Raw genomic sequence first — 19,016 nt, 5'->3', positions numbered from 1 at the left:
TGGGCTCTTGACTTCTTGAGCCTCTAGAGTGCGCAATTCTTGTCCGATTGGAATGAAATTTTGCACTACGTGTTCTGTTATGAAATACAACATCTGTGCCAAGTATGATTTAAATCGGTCCATAACCTGATATAGCTGCCATATAAACCGATCTGGGATTTTGACTTCTTGAGCCTCTAGAGGTCGCAATTATTATCCGATTTGTCTGACATTTTGTACTACTGATCCTCTCATGACCATCAACATACGTGTTTATTATGATCTGAATCGGTCTATAGCCCGATACAGCTCCCATATAAATCGATCTCTCAATTTTACTTCTCGAGCCCCCAAAGGGCGCAATTCTTATTCGAATTGGCTGACATTTTACACAGGTCTCCAATATATAATTTAATTGTGGTGCTAACCGCACTCTATCTTGATATCGCTCTAACAACATAGCGATTCTTTTCTTATATCCTTTTTTTGCCTAAGAAGAGATGCCGGGAAAAGAACTCGACAAATGCGATCCATGGTGAAGGGTAAATAAGATTCGGCCCGGCCGAACTTAGCACCCTTTTACTTTTTATACCCTCCACCATAAGATGGGGGGTATACTAATTTCGTCATTCTGTTTGTAACTACTCGAAATATTCGTCTGAGACCCCATAAAGTATATATATTCTTGATCGTCGCGACATTTTATGTCGATCTAGCCATGTCCGTCCGTCTGTCCGTCCGTCCGTCCGTCCGTCTGTCCGTCCGTCCGTCCGTCCGTCTGTCTGTCGAAAGCACGCTAACTTCCGAAGGAGTAAAGCTAGCCGCTTGAAATTTTGCACAAATACTTCTTATTAGTGTAGGTCGGTTGGTATTGTAAATGGGCCATATCGGTCCATGTTTTGATATAGCTGCCATATAAACCGATCTTGGGTCTTGACTTCTTGAGCCTCTAGAGTGCGCAATTCTTATCCGATTGGGATGAAATTTACCACGACGTGTTTTTTTATGATATTCAACAAGTGTGCCAAGTATGGTTCAAATCGGTCCATAACCTGATATAGCTGCCATATAAACCGATCTTGGGTCTTGACTTCTTGAGCCTCTAGAGGGCGCAATTCTTATCCGATTGAAATGGAATTTCGCACGACGTGTTTTGTTATGATATCCAACAACTGTGCCAAGTATGGTTCAAATCGGTCCATAACCTGATATAGCTGCCATATAAACCGATCTTGGGTCTTGAATTCTTGAGCCTGTAGAGTGCGCAATTCTTATCCGATTGAAATGAAATTTTGCACGACGTGTTTTGTTATTATATCCAACAACTGTGCCAAGTATGGTTCAAATCGGTCCATAACCTGATATAGCTGCCATATAAACCGATCTTGGGTCTTGACTTCTTGAGCCTCTAGAGGGCGCAATTCTTATCCGATTGGAATGGAATTTCGCACGACGTGTTTTGTTACGATACCCAACAACTGTGCCAAGTATGGTTTAAATCGGTCTATAACCTGATATAGCTGCCATATAAACCGATCTTGGGTCTTGACTTCTTGAGCCTCTAGAGTGCGCAATTCTAATCCGATTGGAATCAATTTTTGGCACCAAGTATTTCGTTATGATATCCAACAACTGTGCCAAGTATGGTTGAAATCGGTCCATAACCTGATATAGCTGTCATAAAAACAGATCTGGGGATTTGACTTCTTGAGCTTCTAGAGGGCGCAATTCCTATCCGATTTGGCTGAAATTTTGCATGACGTATTTTATTTTTACTTTCAACAACTATGTCAAATAAGGTTCAAATCGGTTCATAACCTGATATAGCTGCCATATAAACCGATCTGGAATCTTGACCCCTAGAAGTCGCAATTATTATCCGATATGCCTGAAATTTTTACGACGGATCCTCTCATGACCATCAACAAACGTGTTTATTATGGTCTGAATCGGTCTATAGCCCGATACAGATCCCATATAAATCGTTCTGTCTATTTTACTTCGTGAGCCGCAATGTGCGCAATTCTTATACGAATTGGGTGAAATTTTACACAGGTCTCCAACATATAATTTAATTGTGGTCCGAACCGGACCATATCTTGATATCGTTTTAATAGCAGAGCAACTCTTTTCTTATATCCTTTTTTGCCTAAGAAGAGATGCCGGGAAAAGAACTCGACAAATGCGATCCATGGTGGAGGGTATATAAGATTCGGCCCGGCCGAACTTAGCACGCTTTTACTTGTTATTATTAAACTCCTTTTCAAAAATGTCTGCTCTAAAAAGAACAAGACTCCAAGCCTAAAACTCATTGACTGAAAAGCTGGCTACTTCTCCCAGAATTGCGGATATGCGAACCTCTTGAAAATCCTGGACAATCGACTCGAAAAACAATCCAAAAGTATATTAAGTGAAATAAAAGCAATGATTAAGGAAAGTGAGTGCAGAATTTTAACAGAAATTAATAAGGAAATAAACGAAATGAGAGTGGACTTAAACAATGTAATTGAAAGAGTATCATATTTAGAGACAGCTATGTGTAAAATTTCCGACCTCAAAACCGAGATAAAAGACTTAAAAATAAAAGCATTAAAACAAGCTAATTCTCTGGTTGCATGTGATCTTAGACTTAACGGAATTCCGTACACTGAAGAAAAATCTTCCACTCTATGTTGAAAATATATGTCAAAATATAAACATTCGTTCACCAGTTGTTAAATCCATCTAGCGATTGCAAAACAAAAACAATAAAAACCAGAATTATTATTGGACACATCAACATGCTGGATACTCTTTTTCGCTCTGCTGAAACTAGCAGAGAACAACATAACGCAGATACTTGCTATAACAAAAACAAGTAAAAAGGCGTTAAGTTCGGCCGGGCCGAACTTTGGATACCCACCACCTCGGGAATATACATAAACCACCTTTTATCAAAATCCGGTGAAAATTGTATACCTGAATTTCGGCGACATCGGATAATAAATGCACCTTTAATGGGCCCAAAACCTTAAAAAGAGAGATCGGTCTATATGACAGCTATATCCAAATCTTAACCGATCTGTGCCATATTGCAGAATTATGTCGAGGGGCTTAACTTAATTCACTGTTCCAAATTTCGGCGACATAGAACAATAAATGAGCATTTTATGGGCCCAAAACCTGAAATCGAGAGATCGGTCTATATGGCAGCTATATCCAAAATTGGTCCGATCTGCACCAAATTGATGAGGGATATCAAAGGGCCTAACACAATTTACTGTCCCAAATTTCAGCACAATCGGGTAATAAACGTGGCTTTCATGGGCCTAAGACCCCAAATCTGAGGATCGGTCTATATGGCAGCTATATCCAAATTTGGACCGATCTGGACCAAATTGACGAAGGGTGTCGAGGGGCCTAACACAACTCACTGTCCCGAATTTCATCAAAATCGGATAATAAATGTGGCTTTTATGGGCCTAAGACCCTAAATCGGAGGATCGGTCTATATGACAGCTATATCCAAATCTGAACCGATCAGAGCTAAATTGATGAGGGATGTCGAGGGGCCTAACATAACTCGCTGTCCAAAATTTCAGCAAAATCGGTTAATAAATGTGGCTTTTATGGGCCTAAGACCCTAAATCGGCGGATCGGTCTATATGGGGGCTATATGAAGATATAGTCCGATATTGCCCATCTTCGAACTTAACCTGCTTATGGACGAAAAAAGAACCTGTGCAAAATTTCAGCTCAATATCTCTATTTTTAAAGACTGTAGCGTGATTTCAACAGACAGACGGACAGACGGACAGACGGACAGACGGACGGACATGTCTAGATCGTCTTAGATTTTTACGCTGATCAAGAATATATATACTTTATAGGGTCGGAAATGGATATTTCGATGTGTTGCAAACGGAATGACAAAATGAATATACCCCCATCCTTCGGTGGTGGGTATAATGAAGAGAATCTTTTTTATTAAATTTTTCATGAAATTAAACCTTTTTTAACTATATTTTATTTATTTTTATTTATCTTTCAAACAAAATAACTTTGCCTTTCCTTTTATAAATTTGAAATCGAAGATTTGTACTGTCTACAATTACTTCAATGTTTCTCAATATGTTGTTTCCTCGTAATGAAAGGGAAAATTCTAGAAACAATCTACACCTGATGGCCAGGGTTCTAGCGCGACAGAAGCCAGGACTGAAAATTATGCATATAAATGCTCAGAGCCTTAAGAACAAAATTTATGAGTTTCGCTATATATTTGAGAAATCCGGTGTTGACGTTATTGCGGTTTCTGAGACATGGTTTCAACCACATTATGGGAATAGACAGGTATCCGTAGATGGTTACAGGTTTTTAAGATCCGATCGGGATGGCAGAGGATTGCTATCTATTTAAGACATGACATAGATTTCAGACCCATTGCTTCGTCTGGTTCAACAGACAAAGTTGAATATATTTTTGCCGAATTGCACTGTTTGCCTAGAAAAGTTCTGGTTGGGGTTGTATACCGTCCGAACAAAAAAATGCAATATGATGACTTTGTGAAGAGACATGAGGATATAAACTGTCATTATAATGATATTATAGTCACTGGTGACTTTAATAGTAATGTGCTTGAAGAGACACATTTGACGGAATGAAAGTAATCAATAGGGTTGCATTTTGTTAATTCTAATACTGCCACACACTATACAACGACAACAGAGACTCTTATTAACTTGTTCTTCGTATGTTCCAAGACTGATGTGAAGTTATATGATCAATTATCGGCACCCCCATTTTCAAAACATGATTTATGTTCTTTGACTTATGGCGTTCCAATGGAATATACAAGTATAACATATACGTGCAGAGACTATAGAAACATTGATTATAACTCACTACTTTGTGAAATTTGCCACCGTTGAGCTTTATGGCGTGTCTTGCGTGGATGAACAGACTGCATTTCTTAAACGTAATGTGAGTCAGATTTAAGACAAATGTGTTCCGATGAAGACCCGAACTGTTTTTTTGAATGGGAATCAATGGTTTGATAATGATATTAAAGTATTGATACGTTAAGGAGATTGTGCGTACTCTCGATGGAAGCGTTTTAGAACACCTGAACTCTTTAATGATTACAAGCGTGCGAGGAAACAGACCACTTCTTGTATAAAGACAAAGAAAATAACTTATTTTAGTCGTAAATTTCAAGAGGCATTGAACTCAAAAGATACTTGGAGACATGTTAAGTCAATTGGAATAGGAAGTGATAATGCATCAATTGATAATATTGATTTAGATGAGATTAATAGGAGTTTCTTGAACATATCTTTTCCTGCGCCAAACGTACATTTCTACGACAGTGAATTTTGTAACGCAAACCATAGCAGTAACAACACCTCACCAGACATACGTTTTGATCTTGAGCGTTTTGAACTAAGTCTAATGCCATTAGTTCTGATAGTATTGACCCAAGATTTTTTAGGATAACTCTACCCTTAATTCTTCCGTATATGTGCCATTTTTTAACAATATTATTTCAAGGAGTTGCTATCCATAGTCTTGGAAACGGACAAGGATAGTCCCAATACCAATGAATAACCAGGAATTTAGGCCAATAGCAATACTTCCATACGTCTCTAAGATATTTGAGACTCTAGTCAACCGGAAAATATCAGCATATATTGCGAATAATTCGTTGCAAAGAGATTTTCAATCTGGTTTCTGACCAAAGCACAGTTGCACTACTGCACTTTTGAAAGTAGTTGAAGATGTAAGGAGTGATATCGAGTGATATTGATTGATAGAGTTAACTATCTTGTTCTTTTAGATCATTCGAAAGCACTTGATTCCGTTGATCCCAATATACTTTGCCTTAAACTGAAAGAACAACGGATCTCATATAAATTCTTCCAGTCTCAAGAGGTGTTCCACAGGGGTCTGTATTGGGCACACTCCTTGTTTTCTTATACAGCAATGACCTTCCAGGACAGTTGCGCAACTGTGGTATTCATATGTATGCCGACGACGGCTGTATATGAGCTCCTTGCCGAAGAGGCTGATCGATGGCGTACTTCGCCTTAATAGTGACTTGGATAGGATAAACACATGGGCAAACGCCAACGGACTACTTTTAAATCCAACAAAGTCAAAGTGCCTTGTAATTGGTAGGAATCGGGTGACAATGCCGCCCAATCATGATGCGGCAATTGCTGGAGCCCCAATTGAGATTGTTTCATCTGCAAGAAACCTTCGGTTGGAGTTTGATGATAGACTTTCATGGAAGAATCATGTCAGTATGACAGTGGGCAGGACCTACGGCGTTTTATGAAACTTATATATGAGTCGACAGTATACCCCTTTGTCAATAAGAATGCTTTTGGCTAGGACATTTATTCTGCCGAAACTATTATACTCTTGCGAGGTTTTTTACGGTTGTGATGTAACTCATAGGAATAAATTGCACGTGGTCTTTAACGATGTCGTTAGATACATTTTTGGTTTGCGTAGAAGAGACCGTGTATCTGACTTTGCCAGACAAGTATATGTTGTCTCATTTAACTCGTTCCTTAAGATACGATCATTGCAAATGATCCACAAGATATTTTATTATTATTATTGTATTTTGCCAACTCTACAAGAGGTAAACAAATAATACAAATACGTCACCAATATCGTATATCTGAACAACAGTTCTTTATTAATGCTATACGTCTCTGGAATAATCTACTCAACAGTATTCAAATTATAAGTAACTAGCTGAGCCGGGCCCGCTCCGCTGCGCCTTCTTTTACTTTATATGGAACAAAATTTTAATTGGAATATTTTTTTCGACAATTAAAGAGCTTTTACTGAAATACCATGCTACGAAAATAGTATATCACTTGACTAACAGTTTAACAATATAAGTGCCTTTATCAGAATCCCATATGATCTTTATTGGTCTACGAATTTAAGTTTGGATGTAAGGTGTACTCCATTCTTTAAATACTTTATTTCAGCCCGATATTCTCATGCAATCTGATTTATGGGCGTTTTCGGGGGTGAGGTGGTCCCCCAGATACTTGGCCCTGAAAAATATCAGCATAGTGCTATTCTCTCAAATACCATTAATTTAAACCCCATATTGCAATTGGTTTAAGGGGAGTTTACACGATGAGGCGTCCCACAAACCCATGGCCCCGGAATTGGTTATCAAATTTATTTTCTAATCTCAAATACATTTCATTTGAGCCACATATTGGTATGGTCAAAAAATGTTTACCCTTTGGGGGGTGTTTTGGGGAAGGGGTGATGTCCTTAATACATGGTCTATATACTATTATTTGAGCCCCGAATTGCGATGGTCACTAAAAAATTGCTGTTTGTGGGGTATTTTGGGGGGAAAGGGGTGGACCCCCCAGAGAATTGGTCCCGAAAATGGGTATCAATTCTTGCTCTACCCCCGAATACCTTGTATTTAAGTTCCACATTGACATGGTAGGTAAATATGCCCGATTTAGGGGTGTTTTGGGGATTGGAGTTGTTCCTCCCTCATTGAAACAGGGGCAAACTTCTCACATATCAATGAGTAGAGTCCGATTCAAGTTTTTTAACCCAATGATAAGGGGCCTCCTTTTTATAGCCGAGTACAAACGGCGTGCCGCAGTGCGATACCTCTTGGGAGAGAAGTTTTACATGGCATAGTACCTCATAAATGTTGCCAGCATAAGATGGAGAAAACCACCGACATAGGCGGGCATGCTAACATCTGCGCTACGGTGGCCTCCAACATTATCCCCAACATTAAGCCCTGAAAATATATCAGCAACGTGGTCTATTCTCATATATCTATATATCATTTATTTGAAACGTATTGCCATTGGCCTCAAAAATTGATATCAAACTCGTTTTCTAATCTTATTTAACAAACTCGTTTTCTAATCTTATTGCAAAAGTCGGCAAATATGTCCGGTTTGGGGTATTGGCCCTATAAACTATAAATATTTAGTTCCACTCTCTTTACACTCCAAATTGTCGTGGTGAGTAAATACGTCCTATTTGGGGTTGTTATGGTTATGGGACGTCCCCTAGAGAGTTGGTCCCTAATGTTGATATCAGATATGTGGTCTACTTCTAAATGCCTTTAATTTGAGCCCCAAATTTCCATAGTCGGCAAACATGACCGGCTTGGGGGGTGTTTTTGGGGATGGGCGGCTACTCAGTGAGTTGGCCTTGAAAATATATATCAGATTCGTGTTATACTCGAAAATCCCTCTTATTTGAGGCTTATATTGCAGTAGTCAGCAAATACTTACTATTTGGGTGGTGTTGTGAGAGTGGCGTGGCCCCATAGACACTTTTCCCGAACATTGATATCAAATTCGTGCTTTACTCCCAAAGACCTTTCATTTCAGCGCCATATTGCTATGGTCGTAAATTTGTCCCCATTGGAGGATGGTTTTGGTGAGAGGCGGCCCCCAAACACTTGGTCCCATATTTGGATATCAGATTCTAATTCTACATTCAAATACTTTTTATTCAAGGCCCATATTCCCATGGTCAGTAAATAAGTCCAGTTTGGGGGTGTTTTAGGAAAGGGGTGGACCCCCAGAAACGTGGTCCCACTTTCATTTGAGTCCCATATTGCCATGGTTGGAAAATATGTCCGATTTAGGGGTGTTTTGAATCTTGGGGTGGTCCACCTAGCACTTGGTCCGACAATTGGATATCGAATATGTTTTCTTATCCTAATTACCTTTCATTTGAGTTCCATATTGTCGTGATTGGTGTATATATATGTTTAATAGGTTTTTGGGTGGGCAGCCCCCCTAGGTACCCCATCCGAAATTTGGATACCATATTTTTATTTTTAGGGTAGTATATGAGATCACACAAAATTTCGCTTAAATCGCACCATCCATCTCCGAAATCTGGCGTTTCTGAAAATTAGGGTGAGGGGGAGGGTCCGCCCTGCCTTCAGATATCAAAAAATGTAGTACCCTATTTTCACTACGGGATCTTTATGCACCATCAGTGAAAATTTCAAGAAAATCGGTTCAACCGTTTCTGAGTCTATACGGAACACACAAACATACAAACAAACAAAATTGATTTTTATATATAAGATGAACGACAGTTCAAATCTTTGATTTATAATCATTTTAATTAATTTTTAGTTTCGGTTTTTTAACTATTTATTAATTTATTTTATCAGTTACTTTGATTAAATTTTTAAATTTTCTTTTTCTTCTTTTTAAAATTTTTAGCATTTTTATACCCTCCACCATAAGATGGGGGGTATACTAATTTCGTCATTCTGTTTGTAACTACTCGAAATATTCGTCTGAGACCCCATAAAGTATATATATTCTTGATCGTCGCGACATTTTATGTCGATCTAGCCATGTCCGTCCGTCCGTCTGTCTGTCGAAAGCACGCTAACTTCCGAAGGAGTAAAGCTAGCCGCTTGAAATTTTGCACAAATACTTCTTATTAGTGTAGGTCGGTTGGTATTGTAAATGGGCCATATCGGTCCATGTTTTGATATAGCTGCAATATAAACCGATCTTGGGTCTTGACTTCTTGAGCCTCTAAAGTGCGCAATTCTTATCCGATTGAGATGAAATTTACCACGACGTGTTTTGCTATGATATCCAACAACTGTGCCAAGTATGGTTCAAATCGGTACATAACCTGATATAGCTGCCATATAAACCGATCTTGGGTCTTGACTTCTTGAGCCTCTAGAAAGCGCAATTCTTTTCCGATTGGAATGAAATTTTGCATGACGTGTTTTGCTATGATATCCAACAACTGTGCCAAGTATGGTTCAAATCGGTTCATAACCTGATATAGCTGCCATATAAACCGATCTTGGGTCTTGACTTCTTGAGCCTCTTGCGTTCGCAATTCTTATCCGATCAGAATGAAATTTCGCACGTCGTGTTTTGTTATGATACCCAACAACTGTGCCAAGTATGGTTGAAATCGGTCCATAACCTGATATAGCTACCATATAAACCGATCTTGGGTCTTGACTTCTTGACCCCTTAGAGGGCACAATTCTTATCCGATTTGAATTAATTTTTGCACGAAGTATTTCGTTATGATATTCAACAACTGTGCCAAGTATGGTTCAAATCGGTTCATAACCTGATATAGCTGTCATATAAACAGATCTGGGGATTTGATTTCTTGAGCTTCTAGAGGGCGCAATTCCTATCCGATTTGGCTGAAATTTTGCATGACGTATTTTATTTTTACTTTCAACAACTGTGTCAAATAAGGTTCAAATCAGTAACCTGATATAGCTGCCATATACACCGATCTGGGATCTTGACTTCTTGACCCCTAGAGGTCGCAATTATTATCCGATATGCCTGAAATTTTGTACGATGGATCCTCTCATGACCATCAACAAACGTTGTTTATTATGGTCTGAATCGGTCTATAGCCCGATACAGATCCCATATAAATCGTTCTCTCTATTTTACTTCGTGAGCCCCAATGGGCGCAATTCTTATACGAATTGGCTGAAATTTTACACAGGTCTCCAATTTTACACTGTGCCAAGTATGGTTCAAATCGGTCCATAACCTGATATAGCTGCCATATAAACCGATCTTGGGTCTTGACTTCTTGAGCCTCTAGAGGTCGCAATTATTATCCAATTTCCTGAAATTATGTACGACGAATCCTTTCATGACCATCAACATGCGTGTTTATTATGGTCTGAATCGGTCTATAGCGCGATACAGCTCCCATATAAATCGATCTCTCTATTTTACTTCTTGAGCCCCCAAAGGGTGCAATTCTTATACGAAATGGCTGACATTTTACACAGGTCTCCAACATTTAATAATATAATAATAGCAGAGCAAATCTTTTCTTATTTCCCTTTTTGCCTAAGAAGAGATGCCGGGAGAAGAACTCGGCAAATGCGATCCATGGTGGAGGGTATGTAAGATTCGGCCCGGGCGAACTTAGCACGCTTTTACTTGTTTTTTTTTTTTTATCAATTATTGTTCTATTTAAATGAAAACTTGTTGAACTCATTGTATTTATCAATTTACCAACCCATGCTTTATATAAGACACTGTCTTTTGCATGGGTTTTGTCATAAGAAAAAACAAGATACAAATATTGTCCTAAGTGGAAAATATGACCTGTTTAGAAGTTATGGAGGGTGGGGGACCCCGCCGACCTATTACAATGAAATTTGTATACCAAGTTCATACTCTACTCTTAATTACTTCTTATATATGATACCCATATTGTCCCAATCGGTAACATGTCCGGTCGGGTGGGGTTTAGGATGGGGTAACCTCCAGGTTATTTGGCCCCAAAAGTTTATACCAATTTCGTGTTTCTGAGGTACAATTTCACTAAAAGAGTTAAGCCCATCTCCGAGGTCTGGCGTTTTTGAAAATTGTGGCAAAGGGGGTGGGTCCGCCTCCCCCTCTACCATCCGTAAAAATTTCAAGAAAATCGGTTCAGCCGTTTTCAAGTCTATACGGAACAGACAAACAAACTAACAAATAAATATATCCCCTTCCCCCTATCCTACCCAAAAATAAAGGAATTTGAAATCTTATCTATATATTGGGTTGCCCAAAAAGTAATTGCGGATTTTTTAAAAAATACTTTCTTTTGCATTTTTAATAAAACTTAGAATGAGCTTTAATCAAATATACTTTTTCACACTTTTTTCTAAAGCAATCTAAAAGTAACAGCTGATAACTGACAGAAGAAAGAATGCAATTGCAGAGTCACAAGCTGTGAAAAAATTTGTTAACGCCGACTATATGAAAAATCCGCAATTACTTTTTGAGCAACCCAATATATAACAAGTAAAAGTGTGCTAAGTTCGGCCGGGCCGAATCTTATATACCCTCCACCATGGATCGCATTTGTCGGGTTCTTTTTCCGGCATCTCTTCTTAGGCTAAAAAAAGGATATAAGAAAAGATTTGCTCTGCTATTAGAGCGATATTAAGATATGGTCCGGTTTGGACCACAATTAAATTATATTTATGTTGGAGATCTGTGTAAAATGTCAGCCAATTCGAATAAGAATTGCGCTCTTTGTGGGCTCAAGAAGTAAAATAGAGAGATCGATTTATATGGGAGCTGTATCGGGCTATAGACCGATTCAGACCATAATAAACACGTATGTTAATGGTCATGAGAGAATCCGTCGAATATGTCAATGCTAAGTTCGGCCGGGCCCAATCTTACATACCCTCCACCATGGATCGCATTTGCCGAGTTCTTCTCCCGGCATCTCTTCTTAGGCAAAAAGGGATATAAGAAAAGATTTGCTCTGCTATTATTATATTATTACATGTTGGAGACCTGTGTAAAATGTCAGCCATTTCGTATAAGAATTGCACCCTTTGGGGGCTCAAGAAGTAAAATAGAGAGATCGATTTATATGGGAGCTGTATCGGGCTATAGACCGATTCAGACCATAATAAACACGCATGTTGATTGTCATAAAAGGATTCGTCGTACATAATTTCAGGCAAATCGGATAATAATTGCGACCTCTAGAGGCTCAAGAATTCAAGACCCCAGATCGGTTTATATGGCAGCTATATCAGGTTATGAACCGACTTGTACTTTATTTGACATAGTTGTTGAAAGTAATAATAAAAAACGTCTTGCGAAATTTCAGCCAAATCGGATTGGAATTGCGCCCTTTAGAAGCTCAAGAATTGAAGTCCCAGATCTGTTAATATGACAGCTATATCTGGTTATAAACCAATTTGAATCATATTTGGCACAGTTGTTGGATATCATAACAAAATACTACGTGCCAAAATTCATTCAAATTGGATAAGAATTGCGCCCTCTAGAGGCTCAAGAAGTCAAGACCCAAGATCGGTTTATATGACAGCTATATAAGGTTATGGACCGATTTGAACCATACTTGGCACACTTGTTGGATATCATAACAAAACTCGTCGTGCAAAATTTCATTCCAATCGGATAAGAATTGCGCATTCTAGAGGCTCAAGAAGTCAAGACCCAAGATCGGTTTGTATGGCAGCTATATCAGGTTATAAACCGATTTGAACCATACTTGGCACAGTTGTTGGATATAATAATGAAACACGTCGTGCAAAATTTCATTCAAATTGGATAAGGATTCCGCCCTCTAGAGGCTCAAGAAGTCAAGACCCAAGATCGGTTTATATGACAGCTATATAAGGTTATGGACCGATTTGAACCATACTTGGCACACTTGTTGGATATCATAACAAAACTCGTCGTGCAAAATTTCATTCCAATCGGATAAGAATTGCGCATTCTAGAGGCTCAAGAAGTCAAGACCCAAGATCGGTTTATATGGCAGCTATATCAGGTTATAAACCGATTTGAACCATACTTGGCACAGTTGTTGGATATAATAATGAAACACGTCGTGCAAAATTTCATTCCAATCGGATAAGAATTGCGCATTCTAGAGGCTCAAGAAGTCAAGTCCCAAGATCGGTTTATATGGCAGCTATATCAGGTTATGGACCGATTTGAACCATACTTGGCACACTTGTTGGATATCATAACAAAACACGTCGTGCAAAATTTCATTAAAATCGGATAAGAATTGCGCACTCTAGAGGCTCAAGAAGTCAAGACCCAAGATCGGTTTATATGGCATCTATATCAAAACTTGGACCGATATGGCCCATTTACAATACCAACCGACCTACACTAATAAGAAGTATTTGCTTTCGACAGACAGACGGGCGGACAGACGGACGGACATGGCTAGATCGACATAAAATTTCACGACGATCAAGAATATATATACTTTATGGGGTCTCAGACGAATATTTTGAGTAGTTACAATCAGAATGACGAAATTAGTATACCCCCCATCTTATGGTGGAGGGTATAAAAATGAATTTGTGTTTGTTTGTTTGTATGTTTGTTTGTGGGTTTGTAAATTTGTTTGTTACGTATAGACTCAAAAACGGCTAAACCGATTTCTTTGAAATTTTCACAGATTGTGGGGAATGGTCCGGAACGAGCAATATGCTATATAATATTTTGATATCGCATTGGGGGCGGTCTATCCCCCTTACCCCAAAAGTACCAGCCAAAAATAAAAGTGGACCGATTGGGACAACATGGGACATAAATGAAAGGTATTTGAGAGTAGAGTACAAATTCCATATTAAAAATTGGGTCTAAGTAATTGGGGGGCCGCCCCGACCCCAAAACCCCCCAAAATAGATTTATTGTACGATAATGACAAAATGGTAATCGAATGAAAGGTATTCGGGAGTAGATCACGAATATGGTTCAGAAGGACCAATAGGCTATATAAGTATTTGATATCGCATTGGGGGCGGATCCTCCTACTTACCCCAAAAGTACCACCCAAAACTAAAAGTGTACCGATTGGGACAATATGGGACTTAAATGAAAGGTATTCAAGAAGAGAGTACGATTTCCATATTAAAAATTGAGTCCAAGTAATTGGGGGGCCGCCCCGACCCCAAAACCGTCCAAATTGGTTTATTGGACGATAATGACAATATGGGGCTCAAATGAAAGGTATTCGCGACTAGATTGCGAATATGGTCAGGAAGGAGGTATAGGCTATGTAATTTGTTGATGTTGGAGAGGGGCGGACCCCCAAAATCAACAGTTGACCGATAGGGCCAATATGGGTATCAAATAAAAGATATTGGAAAGTAGAAAATGAATGTGATATAAAAACTTGGGTTTAAGTATCCAAGGGGTACCTCAAGCCCGAAAACTGCTCTAAATGGACATATTGGATGTATATATCAATATAGGACTCAAATGAAAGTTATTCGGGAGTAGACTACGAATATTACATAAAAAACGATGTCCAAGTAATTGATAGTCGCCCCATCCCCGATAAGCTCCCCAAATGGGAATACTACTCAACCATAGCGTGATGAAACTCAAATGATAGGCATTTAAGAGCAGATTACGAATATGACATTAAACTTTGTGTCCAAGAACCTAGGTGGTGTTTTACCTCCTAAAATCGCCTCCAATAGGTTATTTGACCTATTAAAACTATTTGAAATCAAGTGATAGATTTTTTTGAGTTAAGTGCTTTATTCAATTCGCCCTCCACCAAACGGCTATATACACCAATCATGACAATATGAGGTTAAATTAAAGGTATAAGGTTGTGTACTGCGAATCTGAAATCATTATTCTGCTCACATATCTAGCGGACCACCTCATTTCAAAACGGAGATCAATTATAATGACCTAACGGGACACTGTGTGATTTAATTAATGTGTAGGCCGCCATAGCCCCTAAATTATAACATTCAGCGCGAAAGCAGGAGTTGCAAACCTTAACGTTAAGGTTGCAACCGTTTTTAGCTCCCGATAGACGAGACCAAACGACGTGCTGGGCAACACTTTTTTGTTCAAGAGTTTTACGTCTTCGAACTTAACCTGCTTATGGACAAAAAAGAATCTGTGCAAAGTTTCAGCTCAATATCTCTATTTTTAAAGATTGTACCGTGATTTCAACATACAGACGGACGAGCATGTCTAGATCGTTTTAGATTTTTACGCTGATCATGAGTATATATACTTTATAGGGTCGGAAATGGATATTTCGATATGTTGCAAACGGAATGACAAAATGAATACACACCCATCCTTCGGTGGTGGGTATAAAAAAGGGCTAAATGATAACTATTCATAGACAACAACCACACCATATGATCCACTCTAATTAAGTAGCACTAACATTATGAAGGTTCTAAAAGCAATAAATTTGGTATCAAATTCTGGGGTGGAATGCCTAGGAGAGCCGCCCACCCCCAAAACCCGGCAAACGTATTAATAGACCAACCACTACAATATGGGTCTCAAATTTATTTGAGGTATTTGAGAGTAGAAAACGAATCTGATATCCAAATGCGAACTAAGTGTTTCGTGGGTCACCCCACCACTACAAAACCCCTAAAGTCGAACATATTTACCGACCATAGCAATATGGATCTTAAATGAAAGGTCTTTGGGAATAGAGCACAAAATTTACTTTCATTTTTGGGACCAAGTGTATTGGGGTTCACCACACCCCAAGAAGGACCTTTACTGACCATTGCAATGTGGAGTTTAAATAAGAGGTACTTGAGTGTAGAAAAATCCATAGGAAAATTGGAATACATTTTCAACTACAAATACGCAGAAATGTTCAAATTTAGAGTACTTCTCTCCAACATAGCATTATCGGGTGCAGCAGAGCGGGCCGAACTCAGCTAGTTTATTATATATAAAAATGAAATTGTTGCACTTTGTTTATTTGTTTGTTTGTCTGCTCCGAATAGACTCAAAAACGGCTGAATCGATTTTCATGAAATTTTCATTGGTGGTAGAGATTGGGCCCCCGGTGAAAATAGGGTACTATGTTTTTTGATATCCTAAGGGGGTGAACCCTTCCCCATACTACAATTTTCAAAAACGCCAGATATCGGAGATGCGTGCACCGATTTAAGCGAAATTTACACCTACACCTTACGGTGCCCCAAAAACACGAAATTGGAAAAAAAATTGCTCTTCAAATAATCGGGGGGACGCCCCATCCCATAACCCACCCGAACGGACATGTGTACTGATTAGGTACTTAAGGTAAAGGTATTTAAGAGTAGAGTACGAATTTGGTATACATATTTCACTCTTAAGTTTCGGGGGGTCCCCCATCCCCAAAAAAGACGAAAGAGGATATTTTCACCGCTTTGGGCAATATGGGTATAAATCAGGGATTCGGAGCGGAGCGGAGCAAGCCTATTTTTGCCGGAGCGGGAGCGGAGCGGGAGCGACATTTTTAGAACACGGAGCGGAGCGGGAGCGGAGCGGGAGCGGAGCGGTTTCCAATCGCAAAATACGCTCCGCTCCGACAAAATAAAAAACTGAAACATAAACATTGTTTTGTTTTATGAACTTGTTATTTTAGCGAATTGAAACAAAAATTTAAAATAATTTAACGCGCTATCTACCGGCAAATAAAATGCGCAACGTCTACAATCATTTTTAAGTACGCCAACAAGATATTGCAAATAAGTTAATTTTTTCTACCTGTTTAGTGTGCCATGGACTGTCGCCGAAAAATGTTGTGAGACCGCATGTGTTAAGCAAAAACTTATACACACACACGCCACTATCTATCTGAAACTATCTCTTTCACATTTTGTAAACAAAGCAAATAAAGTTTGTAGCTTCGCAGTAGCTTTAACTCTCAATGAGTGTTAGTGCTTCAAATTTCAACCCGTTTTTTCTCAGGCATAAAGCATCAAATTGTCGTTATTCTCATTTTTTCTCTTTATAATAGATAAAATTACTCTCATTATTGGCTGCATTTTGTCGTTAATTTCCCGTTATACTATTTAACAAGCAGATCACAGAAACTAGAAATTTTATTAGTTTGCCACAATCTCTAAGCCTGTGTACAAGTTATTTAAAAGAAAATCGGAAAGTGAATTTATTTGTCAAATTGATTTATGTAATCAAGTGATACATGCTACCTACAGCAGTGCGTTTAATTTAGAACGGCATGTTAAGCGCCGTCACCCGGAAAGTGTGTCTAATTTAGAGGCACCAAATGATAATAGTCCATCTTGTTCAAAAAAAAAAAAAAAAAATTACGGACTTTTTTGGAGGTAATGTGAAACCAATCACAGTACAGCTTCGTATGAATGAGAAAATTTTAATGAATGCATGTGTTGAAATGGTCACAACAAATGCCAGACCCTTTTCATTAATGAATGATTCAGGATTTCGAAAAATAATTGACCCTATTTTAACGGCTTTAAACAGCAAAATGGCGATCACACCAGAAACAGTTCAAGAAAAAATAAAATACCTTGCCAACTCGATTAAGACCGAAATTTCGACGGAAATTAAAAACCGCTTAATATCATTAAAAATTGATGTGGCAACTTGTCTAGATCGTAGTATTCTTGGGATGAATGTTCAATACGTTAAAAATAAATCCATATGTATAAAAACATTGGCAATGCGAGAACTTAAAGAGCGCCATACTGGCGATTATATTAAAAGTGTTACGCTATCTGTTCTCGAAGAATATGAAATAAAACCTGAGCAAATATACTCTGTTACCACGGATAATGGGTCTAATATGTTAAAAGCAGTCCAGCTTATGGAAAACCGGCATCCAAAATATGTCGATTCTGACGATGAACAGGGTCAGCTTGAGGAAAATGATGCTCTTGACAAGAATCAAGAGACAGAAGACTCCGAAGAAGAGCAAGGTATAGACTGTGAAATTAGCGCTCTAAAATCTCTACGATGCGCTGCCCACACACTCCAATTGGCAGTATATGCATTTTATAAATACAGAAACATAGCCAGCAAAATAGATAAATGTCGCCAACTTTCAAAGGAAATTCGGACGCCAACCATTATGCTTCTCATAAAAGCACTTAATATTAAACACCCAATATTGGATACCAAAACCAGATGGAATTCAACTATATGCATGCTAGAACGTTTGCTGGAACTCCGACCATTTTGCCAAAAAAATTGCAAAACACACAAAGTCTTATATGTACCAAATACAATTTGGGATTTCATGGAGGAGTTTGTAACAGTTATGAAACCCGTTAAGGATGCCACAATAGCCCTACAGGCAGCACAATTGGTGATTGGAGATTTCTTTGGTGTTTGGACCAAATGAGACTTGAGATTTCTTCGATGAAACAAAATATGGCAAAAGATCTAATGGCGTGTTTAATGCAACGCGAGGATGTTCTGCTAAGCCAGACAACAGTCATATCTGCACTTTATTTAGACCCACTATGCAAAAGCCTTTTAAATCGCGAATCAGCTTTAAATGCAAAAAGGTATCTTTTAGAAACTTGGCATCAAATTCAAAATTTAAAATCAGAAACTACTATGCAGGATAAAAACAATGGAGATGTGAGCAGTACATTGGTAAGTAAAATTTAAGAAAATAAATGTTGAATTTTAAACCGAACTTTATTTTTCAATATTTGTTTTTGTTTAAGGGTCACGAGTTAAGTGAGGTGGACGCTTTTCTTCAAACGC

At 38.5% G+C, this 19,016-nt stretch overlaps 1 protein-coding gene across 1 annotated transcript; it reads left to right on the top strand.

Moving 5' to 3' along the window:
* Positions 1 to 17,676: 17,676 nt before the first annotated feature.
* LOC131996776 (uncharacterized) lies at positions 17,677 to 18,645 on the top strand. The gene has a single exon (XM_059366690.1). It carries the CDS (start codon positions 17,677 to 17,679, stop codon positions 18,643 to 18,645), a length of 969 nt encoding a protein of 322 aa, XP_059222673.1.
* The last annotated feature ends 371 nt before the right edge of the window (positions 18,646 to 19,016 follow it).

The sequence above is a fragment of the Stomoxys calcitrans genome, chromosome 1 (genome assembly GCF_963082655.1).
Source record: "Stomoxys calcitrans chromosome 1, idStoCalc2.1, whole genome shotgun sequence".
In the NCBI taxonomy this organism is placed as follows: Eukaryota; Metazoa; Arthropoda; class Insecta; order Diptera; family Muscidae; genus Stomoxys; species Stomoxys calcitrans.
The sequence above is the reverse complement of the archived record's forward strand: the minus strand, read 5'-3'. Positions and strand labels throughout refer to the sequence as shown.